Source organism: Anser cygnoides, chromosome 7 (genome assembly GCF_040182565.1).
Source record: "Anser cygnoides isolate HZ-2024a breed goose chromosome 7, Taihu_goose_T2T_genome, whole genome shotgun sequence".
Lineage (NCBI taxonomy): Eukaryota > Metazoa > Chordata > Aves > Anseriformes > Anatidae > Anser > Anser cygnoides.
The window spans coordinates 13781390-13791939 of NC_089879.1; the positions used below are offsets into that span (position 1 = coordinate 13781390).

General features: G+C 55.9%; 1 protein-coding gene across 1 annotated transcript in view; it reads left to right on the top strand.

The window, feature by feature from the left end:
- The window catches only part of ARL3 (ADP ribosylation factor like GTPase 3), a 28063-nt gene extending 22855 nt beyond the window's left edge, over positions 1–5208 (top strand). The window contains exon 6 of the mRNA XM_067000304.1: positions 1150–5208. Within this exon, the coding sequence (XP_066856405.1) occupies positions 1150–1197 (48 nt within the window). The 3' untranslated portion in view covers positions 1198–5208. The remainder of the gene's footprint in view (positions 1–1149) is intronic.
- Positions 5209–10550: the final 5342 nt, after the last annotated feature.

The following is a 10550-nucleotide window of genomic DNA, read 5'->3' on the forward strand; positions in this document are numbered from 1 at the left end:
GGCAAATTGGTTATTTGCAACTGAGAACCTGCTTCTGATTAAGCCCTGGGGACTCCCTCTCTCTCTCTCCTTACTCTTCAGCTCCCCTCCGACGTGGCCACCACCTTTGTGGCTGAGGGGGGCAACGTGGAGGCACACTGGTGGGGCTTGGCTCACCCAAAATGATCCCAAACTGACCACTGAACATAACACAGTGAAATCCCTCCGGAACTGCAAGGTGACTTTAGCCCAATTTGCAAGCACAAAGGCGTGCAGCTCCGCTCCCTTCCACAAAAGCCTCCCTGCCAGCAGAGATACCTTGTAGACAGGGTGGAGGCGGTGGATTTGACAGGACACAAACACGAGGAGACTGTGCATCTTGCCCCCCCTTCTGCTTGTCTCACAGCAGATAGTGACAGGAGCAGACAAAATGTCGCTTTGCCCTTCAGTAGCGTATCCCAGTGTGGGACCTCAGCAAAAACTCACGCTCGGTTCCTCACAGCAGAAGGGCCACCCTACAGCTTGCAGCGGTCAGAGACGCTGCACACTTTTTTACAGAGGCACCCTAACAAGCGTATCAACATCCCCAAAACTTGACCACCCCTATTCTCACTGAAACCCGGTGGGATCCCCCAGCACCTCTTTTCTGTGAGGGCCCCGCGGCACGGGGAGCAGAGCCCACAGCCAGTTATTTCGGTGGCTTTCGTCCATCTGAGAGGATGTGATTTGGCCAGGGACGTGCAGGAAGCTTGCAGCTGAGCAGAGAATCAGAGCCATGTTAGAGCTGGCTGTGTAACGAACAGCCTCGAGTGCCCGGTCTCAAAGATAAGGTGACGTGCCCAAGGTTACACAAATCATCTGAACCTGGAATCGAGCCTCGGTCCGCTGCTGACATACCTTAACTGCAAAGCGATCCTTCCTTGAAGGGACATAGTGACATGATGAGACGGTGAAGCTTTTTATGGGCAGAAGAAGGATTTAATGACCCCTCTGTGCAACACCCACCGAGCAACGAAGCGCTTGTCTTTTACCCGTGGCGTTTTTGGGGAGCAGAGGGCAGGCGTGGGGTAGCTGAGGCGGCAGAGCGCGGTGCCTGCGGCACGGAGTCGGGTGGGACTGGGGGATTCCTCTTCACTTCGCTCGACTAACACTGCCTTTCTCTGTCTAAAGGACGGCATGAATTGGGTGTGCAAAAATGTCAATGCTAAGAAGAAATAAAGCGGTCTGAGCTGCATGGAAATGGAGGAGCGGTGGGAGCAGAATTCTAGCCCGAAAACACTAATTTGCTGCTTTCTGACCAAATGTTTTTCCATCTGTGCACAGCTACAGCTGTTAAAAGAAAAAAAAAAGAAAGAAAAAAAAGGGAACAACATTGGTTAAAATCTACTGCTGGATTTGGAACTTGACCTGCTCTTTAGTATCATTTTTTATCCCAATAAAGGAATGATATATTTCCTCCCTATGCATAAATAGTATTAAATGTCTGATTAGCAAGCAAGTTTGTAAGCAGAAGCAAGGCTGCGATTCGGTGTGAGGCAGAGGGAGTGGTGAGTTGCTGTAGTTGCTTAAATGCATAGGACCTGCCCTATACATGCAGGCTTGCGGTCGCTGAGGACACGCTCAGGTGTCAGTCACAGCTTTTCCTCAGCGACAGATAAAACGTGGTTTTGTTACCAATTGTGGGTAGTTTCTTTTTTTTAAAAAAAAAAAAAAAAGCTGCTAAGAAGTCATTTGTGTAATGAGGGTAGAAGACTTCCACATATTCCTATAGCCATAAAAGAGGAGTTTGATCATAACGAGACACTGTTGCATTGCGACGCTGCCGTAGAAGGAAGAGGAAGGTTATGTGTGTATAATTGAAGCTCTTTACAATTGGAATAATGCAGGATGAGCGTGCCTAGGGCTTTTCTCGCAGCTGAAGGAGAATTTAGCCCAGCGTTTCACCTTGAGCCAGCAAAAACGTGGTTCCTGTGTTCAGTAAGCTCCACATGTGAGATTAGTCTTGATGTTGAACAATCCCTGTTGATTTTCCTTTGATGTTAAGGCAACTCCGCAGCAAAATGCAATTAAGTCCATGATTACTTTCTCGAATGAGATACCAGGTCCCAGGCTTCCTTTCTGAAATGTGCAAAATATATTCTCCTACCCCCCCTGCCTCGGCGGGCCCTGCCGAGCCCTCCGGGAGCAGGCGGGGGACTGCCCCGCCGCGGGCTGGCTGCGCAGGGCTGCCGGCCGCCCCAGCCCGGTGCCAGCTGCACATCATCCTGGTGGAGGGCGACGAGCCTGGGAACAGCAGATGGGAAGCGCTCTTTGAAACGAGGATTCATTCTTCCCTCAACTGCCTTTCCGCTAAAAGGATGCGGTTGCCGAGATAGGAAAGCGAACGCTTTTTCCACCTCCTCGTCCCCCCGATTCAAATCCAGCCCCAGCTGACAGCGGGCAGGAGTCATTAGCACGCCAAAGCAGCCATGTCCTGCGTGGAGCGAGCCTGGTGACTCCTGGGCTGGTTTCTAACGCACAGATGGTAAAATAATCCCACTGCCCTGCTTGCCAGCTTTGTTTGCTGCCTGCCTGCGAAAGGCCAGAGACCGGCTGGGGACCGCGTTACCCCTTCCACCCCTTGCAGACGGAGCAGCGCGGGGCGAGCTGTGCGTAGCGCAGCATGTGGCTTTACCACGCGTCAGCGGCTTGACTCATGGACCCAGGCAGCCGGCTGACACCCCTGGAGCTCCCAGCTCTTTGCTCCTCCCTTCCCCTGGACACCTCCAGCTCACGGCAGAAACATCTGCACCGCGCGCGGAGCAGCTCCTGGCCGCCTACGTGTTAGGGCCCGGCAGCTTAAAATCATCCGGGGCTGATTCCAGGTCCCCCCCCTGCCCCGTGCAGCAGGGTGCGTGCAGTGGCGGTTCAGGGGTTGAGCTGCGTGTCGTTCAGCTGTCTTTGCTGTGGCTGGGGGCAGAGGGACAACTGGGACAGCAACTGCTTTAGCAATCCGAGTTTAATCTGCCTGCGTCCGTGAGTCAGCACCCTGTGAGTGCATCTGTCTCCAGCGCCGAGGCAGGACGTGCATACGGAGTGAGGCAGCCTCGCTGCAAAAAAAAAAAATAAAAAATAGAGGATGACTGGGAGGGGGGAAGGAGCAGGCTCAAGTGAGCTGTTAGGCAATAGCTCATGACACAAAGAAGTGACACACTTCCAGCTTTGCGTGGCTTGAGTAAGGAGTCATGGGGAAAGATGTTCATTTAAACACAGCAACTGTGTTGGCTTACGGGGAACCCCAGGAATCCGAGCCCCGCATGTTCCCGGAGCTGGTCGGCCAACGGAGGAGAAATGCATCCTAGCATGCATGCGAACGGTCGCCTTTTCCCCCCTATTAATGCATTTGCCTGATGCAAGCGCTGTAAAGAATTGCAGCCCTTTCTCGAAGGCATGATTTGCGCTGGCAGAGTGACAGAGCTGTGTGACAGAGCCTCCCAAACTCTGGATTTGCCCTCACTGCGTGCGAGGTGCTGAGTGAAATGCTCTGGCATCTGTCCCCCGGCCCCGTCAGGGCAAAGCAAAATCCCCCTGGGGAAGGAGAGGCTCCTTCTCTCCTGTGAGGGAGCTCAGGTGGGTGCTTCCCAGCTCTCTCCTTCCCTAAGCAGTGACAAACTGCTGTGACACCCAACCTGCGCCACGGTTAACCTCCTGGAGCCAAAAAAACAAAAATTTTTTTTTTTTTAGGCTCACATCAGTTACGCTTAGAAACGTGTGTAAAATACATGATACGTTTGTATCGCAAATTTCCTCTTGCTCCAGTTTGGAAGGAAAAAAATCGCCTTACTGAACTCAGGACCCAGAAGTGTTTGCTGGCTCATTCGGTGTGCTCGCACGTGGCTGCACGCAGCGGTTCCTTGCCTCTGTGCCAGCCGGAGCTTTACCTGCAGCCCAGGTAGACAAATGTGGTCTGCCTGGGAGGGTGAAAAATGCCCCCGGCTTCAGTAAATCACCCCGCAGCAATGGCCGTCAATGCTCTTTGTATTGTAACCTCGCTCTGTGCATCCAGCTGGTGAAAATGTAAAAGGATTTGAGATTCCCTTCCCCTGCTCCTCGTCTGGAAGCTGCCCGCTGTGCCCCACGCAGGGCTCCCGTCCCGCAGCACCGGGCTTGCTCCAGCCAGCCGAAATGTCTGCGGCCACGGAGGGCAATCCCTGCCCCTCTGCCAGCCCTCCGGATCCCCTTGGGTTTATGCTGATTGCCTGAGGAGGCTTTGTCCTTCCAACTCTGTCTGCTTTGCCCTCTTTTAAGGAAGATCCGAGGGAAGCAAAGCACCTCATTGGTATGGGGGGAGCCCTGCCACGCATCGCATCGATTCATAGATTTTTAAAGCCAGAAGGGACCATTATGTTCCTCTCTCCTGACCTCCCGCATAACACAGCCCATTAAATTCCACCCAGCGAGTCTCGCGGCGAGCTCGGTGACTTGCGGTTGAATTAGAGCACCTCTGCTAGGAAGACGCCCGGCCTTGATTTAAAGGCTCCGAGTGACAGCCGAATCCAGCCCGGGCCTCGAGGAGTTTGTCGCAGGGGTTAATTCCCTTCCCAAGGGGAGGTTGTCGCGCTTCACTTTCACATCATTAAATCTGGTTTTACCTTTGTGATGGATTAAAGACGCCTCTCCTGCCCGCTTGTGTTCTCTGGAGGGGAAAGATGATGGAGAAGGAAAATTTTCCAAGGGCACGTCAGGAAATGGGGGTTCACGTCCCTGCTCCAGCAGCCCCTATGGGAGGGGGGACTCGTGCCCGAAGCCCGGTTCCCCCAGGTCAGGTTTGCTGGAGAATTTCTCTCCTTGCCCTTGGAGAAGGTTGACCAAAGCCTCGTGCAACACCCTCGTGCTTCTCCCCGGACCCCAGTACCGCTTCTTGCACGTTCAAGGCTATTTCCTGTCAAAAACACAACGGATCAGAGACTTTTTTTATTACTAAGTGTGCTGGGATGAGCCCAGCCCAGGCAGCCTCGCTCCCTGCCCCACGGGGCACAAACGGGCTCTGCTGCAAAAGCAAAAGGTCGCCGCTGCCTCTTCCCGTCGCATTCCCTGCTCCGGCCGGGCCCACGCAAGCTCTTTCTTTTATGTTCCCTTTTTGACTTTCACCAAAAAGGGGTGTTTGCAATATCTGGTCATGTTGGTACTCGGTGTATGTTTTAGATGTCTTTGTCAAAAAAATAAATGTATTAAAGTTTAGTAGAAAGACGAGCTGTGTCTCGGGGTGCTCCTTTCCCGTCGGCAGGCCCCTTGTCCCAGCGGTGCGGCCGCCTCCGCTTCTCCCTCTGCCTCCTCCTCCCAAAGCACAGCAGCGGTGGTTTCCAGCTCTCGGACAAGCCGAAAGTTTTGGAGCAGGGCCCTTTTCCCCTGGATTTTCACTTGTCCCAAACTACCACAAAAGCGAGGAAGACGAACTTCGAGAGGAGCTTATTGTCTCAAAAATCGTTTTGTAGGTTAAAAAAAAAAAGAGCGTGTGTCACGAAAGCCGTTCCCTGCTGATCTGGCAGGAAAATTAAAAGGGGAAAAAGAAAAGCGGAGAATGATTTGGTTTTGCTGCAACGTAGCTGAGGTTGAAGGCAGTTCTGAGGGGGAAGCGAATTCTGGTTTTGTTTCTTTCCAACTAATTTGACTCATTACTGCTCCTGCAACGCCAGAACAGCCCAAAAAGCAAGAAGCTGTTAGAGCTCTTTAAAACATCAGCTCCTTCCCTGCACAGCCAGGATGCCTGGAAGGCTGTCGGAGCGATTGGAAAAAAAAACATTATAGATGGTCACACTTAATTTCTTTTCTCTTTCTCTTTTTTTTTTTTTTTTTTTTTTTTTAAGGCATGCTTTATACCGATTCCTGCTATTTTTTTCAGCAAAGTAGGAAATACTTTTTCATCTTGTTTGCCTAATGGATTGGATGTGAAAAATATTTCTCTGGCAAGTGAACACCCTGAGAGTTGTTTGACTTGTCACGACGTTATATATTGGCCCCCGCGGCCCCCTGCCCCCGAAGCCTCCGCGTTTCCCCTCTCCTGTTGCTGTTTACAGTGGGACACGCCGTAATTTATGGCGAGGCTGTGTGTGACCTTGCATGCATCTGCTGGAGCGAGCCGTAGCTCCCTTCCCCGCACAAGCCCCGCTTCACATTTACATGATGAATTTAGTGCTCCCGAAAGGACGCGGAGCCGAGTGGATTGGATGCGGGGAAGGGGGGGGGGGGGGGATGGAATAATAATAATAATCCACCGCCTGGAGGAGAGACAAACAGTGAGATTTTTGTTCCTCTTTGGTCGGTGTCGCCCAGTTGTTCACGGCCTTGTGCACCCCGGAGGAGCGCCGCCAGCAGAGGCCAGACGGCCTCTGGGATGGCCGGGCTGGAGGGTTCAGCCTCTGCGGGGGCATCGTCCTCCTGTCCCCTCCGCCAGGACCCTGGGGCGCCCACCCTCAATTAAGGGGATTTTTTTTAATTTTATTTTATTCTGTCTAAGTGGAAACGAGCTCATACCGGAGCCTCGCGATTGGCTCCTGGCTAAATTGCAGCTCCGGGCTCAGTTGGCTGAACTGGGGCTTGTTGTATTTTTTATTGCAATCTGTTCACTTATTTCCCTTTCCAGTGGTGATTGGAAGCAAAACTCCCGTAAATCTGCAGCCGGGCTGGGGGACGGCTTTGTGGGACCGGCACAAGTGTGTGCACATGTGTGTCTGCGTGTGCACACGGTTCCCATTTAGCTGGTTGAACGAGATGAGTATCTGTATCCTCTTTAATGGGGGAAAAAATAAAAAAAAAAAAGACAATCCCTGTCCGAGGAGGACGGGCTGGAAGGAGAGCTCGTCCGCGACGTGCCGTGACCGCACCACGGGACAGCGACGTGCAGCCCCGAATAAATAATCCTAAAAGGAAGGGAAGCTGTCAGGTAGGTTAGGCCCTGAGTCTGATCTACATTAGGAGCTGGCAGGAACGCCCTGCAGATAAATCATCCGGATGAGAGGTATTTTTAAATACAAGTTGTCCTTGCTGCTCGGCTTCCCAACCTTTATTTCGTGCTACCGTCGGAGCCGAGCCCCTGCCTCCTCTGGGTGCTGAGGGGGATGAATTTAGGGCCTGCAGCTGGGGGACAGCAGGGCCCCTGTGCCCAGAGCATGTCCCGCGGGCTGGGGACCCCCGTGTGCGACAGCTGGGCCCCGACCCACGCTTTCGGCCTCCGTGCTGCGGGGCCGGGTGGCTCGGGGTGGCCGAGCCAGCTGTCCCAGCCCGGCTCCTTCCCCCCTGTGCCAGACGCGAGGATTTACGCGTGTTTCGAGTCCGTTTTTATAGCCGGCACCTGTGAGGCCAGCGCCGGGCAGGGATGTCCGAGGGGGCCCAAGCTGCGGGGTCCGGGCTGGCCAGCTCTTGGCCTGGGGAAACTGAGGCACCGGGGGGCGGCGGTGCTTGTGTCCCCGACTGGGGGCCGGGCACCCCGCGAGGGGCAGGGGCTGTTTCGGTCCCCGGGGAGGGCAGGCTGGGTCGCTCGTGCACGGATCGCCCCGTCCTCGGGCCGGGAGAGCTGCTGAATCAGGCGCATTGAGCGCGGCACAGCTGGTGCGGGCGGGGGGGAAGGGGGGGCCGCAGTTGCTCCTGACACTTTTGCCTCTGAATGTGATGATAAACTCCCTTTCCCGATTAGCGCTGATCCCTCTGCCTCCAAAACAGTTGGCCCTAATGAACATACGGCCCAACAGCTGTAAGCGGTTATACATATGCATGGATATATATATTTATCCCCCCCCCCCAGCCCATCCATATATACTGGAGATCACAGCTGTTGCTATTCTTCCTTGCAATGCAGATCAGACGCTCTCTCTCTTTGGAGTCTTACTTGACCTATTTTGCAGGCGCAAGATTTTTTGTGATGATGATTTCCCCAGTTGGTGCTTTTGATTCCGCCTGAAACATCTTGATTGAAGGCAAACAATGGCAGCTCCGGCAGCCGGCAGCGCCCCGCACCCACGCGCCGCCCGGCAGCCGCCACGCGACGGCTGCGGGCCCGAGGGACGGCTCCGGGGACGCTCCCCGGGGTGGCCGGTGCCTCCCGCCCCGTCCCTTCCCCGTGCCCACCGACCCCCCGTGCTGGCCTCCCCGTCCCCTGCCACCTCTGGGACATCCCCTGCTTGGGCCCAAAATCTCGCAAAATAAGGTGATTCCCCTGTGGGGACGCTCCTGGGGGGGACGTGGGTGCCCCAGCTGGGGGCTGCGTGTCCCCTGCGATGCTCTGAGCACCCCAAGGGTGATGGGGACCTTCCCGTCCCGTTCCCTGGGGGGTCCCTGCCTCTGCTCGCCGCTCATTGTGGGGTTTTGGGGCCGGCAGCAGCCACCCCACAGCCCCCGGAGAAGGGCCCCGAAGCGGCCGCGTCCCGGCGCGGAGGAGCAGCGGGCCAGGAGCGCACAAAGCCATTTTTTGTTTGGCTTTTCCGTTTGAAGTGTGTGTCCTTCATCCCCGTTTCTACAGCAACCGGGAAGTTCACGTCCTGGCCTGGATGGAGGGGACGAAGCAGCCGAGGGGGAGAGGAGAGGGGAGGACGGGGAGAGGGCAGGGGGAGCCAGAAATAGGTTTTTAGGGACAGAAGGCCGCACTGTACGGCTCTGTCCTGGGCACGGGGAGGCCGCGGGGTCACTGCAGCTGGGGCAGGGCTCTGAGCCCGTCCCCATCCCTCCATCACCAGATGTGATGTGGGCAGCGGGGGGGGGAAGTCTGGGGACATAAAACATCATCCATTGGGACCTGCCACAAAATGGGGCTCCGTGGCCAGCACCAAGAGCAGCACGGGGCCCTCACATGGCTTGAGGAGCAGCCGGGAGCACTGCGGGGGCCACCACACAGGGACCCCCCCATGGAGCCCCCTCTGCCCAGCCCCGGCCCCGCCGCAGCCCCTCCGTGGTGTGAGGGGAGAGGGCGACCTCAGAAATTCACTTTCCTTAAAAAAAAAAACAACGACGAGCCGACGGTGCTTCATCTTATGCAGCGAGTCTCTTCATTTATTCATTACGAGATAATACCCAAATCTGGCTAATTAATATTCCTGCATATTTTCCAAGGGCTGATGAGGTATCTTAAACATCTCTCCGAGATGGGCTTTCATATTTATAAGGTTGATGTGCAAACTTCAATTGACGGCAGCTAAATATACTCCTCATGTTTAAGCATGGGGCTGCGTTCCCGGGGAGGGGGGATCCTGGGGCACGCGCCCCGGCTCCAAGCGGGACCCCGGGGGGGGGCTGTCAGCCCAAAAAGGCTCCCACGGGCTGGGGTGTGACACCGCCATGTCCTTCTGCAGTGCTGGGAGATTTCCCTGTTTAATGGCAGCGGATCTGGTGGATATTTGGGGTCTGAGGTCCCCGACCGGTGGGTGGTGCAGGTGCCGGAGCAGGGAGCGCGGGGTCGCGCTGAAATCCTTCTGCAGGGTTAAAAATAGGACCTGGTCGCGAAGTGGAAGCCTGGTTTGCATTCTCCCTCATTATGCTGATTGCTTATTTACGTGTATGCAAATGGTGGAAGAAGCAGCGGCTCCTCCACCTGGGGACCCTTTGGCTCAGTGGAGCCCCGACCCTGCCGGGTAAGTCCCTAAAATGCCGGAGGACCAGGACCCCGGCCCTGTGGCTGCCCAGGACTGCCACCCCCTCTCTGGGATCACGCTGAAAATGAAGCATCCGCCCCCGTGACGTGCTGGTGCAGGGGACGAGCGGCCCAAGCACCAGACAGCGGTGGCCAGGGCGCGATGGTTATCGATGGTTATCGGCGCCGCTCGCCCCGCGCCGCCAGATGTGCGTGTCCGGCCCCAGCTGTTCCCCATCAGCCTGCCCCCACCCGCACCGCCGGGCCCCGAGATCCTTTTTCCACCAGGCCCCATGTCCTTCATCAGGCACCAATTTGGTCCGGCCCAGCTGCTCGTTTTTCTTTCCGCCGTGTGACATGTTTTCACCCGGCTCCTAATCCGTCCCCTTCCATTCACAACTCGAGCTGTTTATTGATGGGCCCCCGCTCGCCCCCTCCTCCTCCTCCCCTCCTCTCCCCCTCGGACCGAGCCATCCATCAACAAAACCCCGAAAAGCTTCGGGCTTCCCCTCCCGCCAGCCCTACAACTCCTTAGCCCACCCCGGCCAGGCCATCGTGTCCTCGTGTGCCACCGGTGCGATGCTGCGGGGCTGGGTGCTCGTGTCCCCCTCGGGGCCGGGGGACAGCACCGGGGCTCCACAATGGGCACCCTCGGTTGTGGGGCGCTCCCCATGACGAGGCACAGGGCAAGGTGGGGACGTGTCCGGTGGAAATGGGCTCGGTACCAGAGGGGACGGGGAGCTGGGCCCTTACCAGGAGAGCCGGGGCTCTCTCGTCTCTCTCAGCCCCGCTTCTCCTCCGTTTTTGGCTTTCTGTGACCGCCTCCCCGTTCGCCGCTGAGCGGTGAGGGGGAAGCAGCATGGAGGGGATCCAAACCAGAGCAAAAACGAGGACATTCGGCAACCAAAAAAAAAAAAAAACAACACACAAATGAGCCCAAACCTGAAGAGAATGACAGAAAAATCCCTAATGG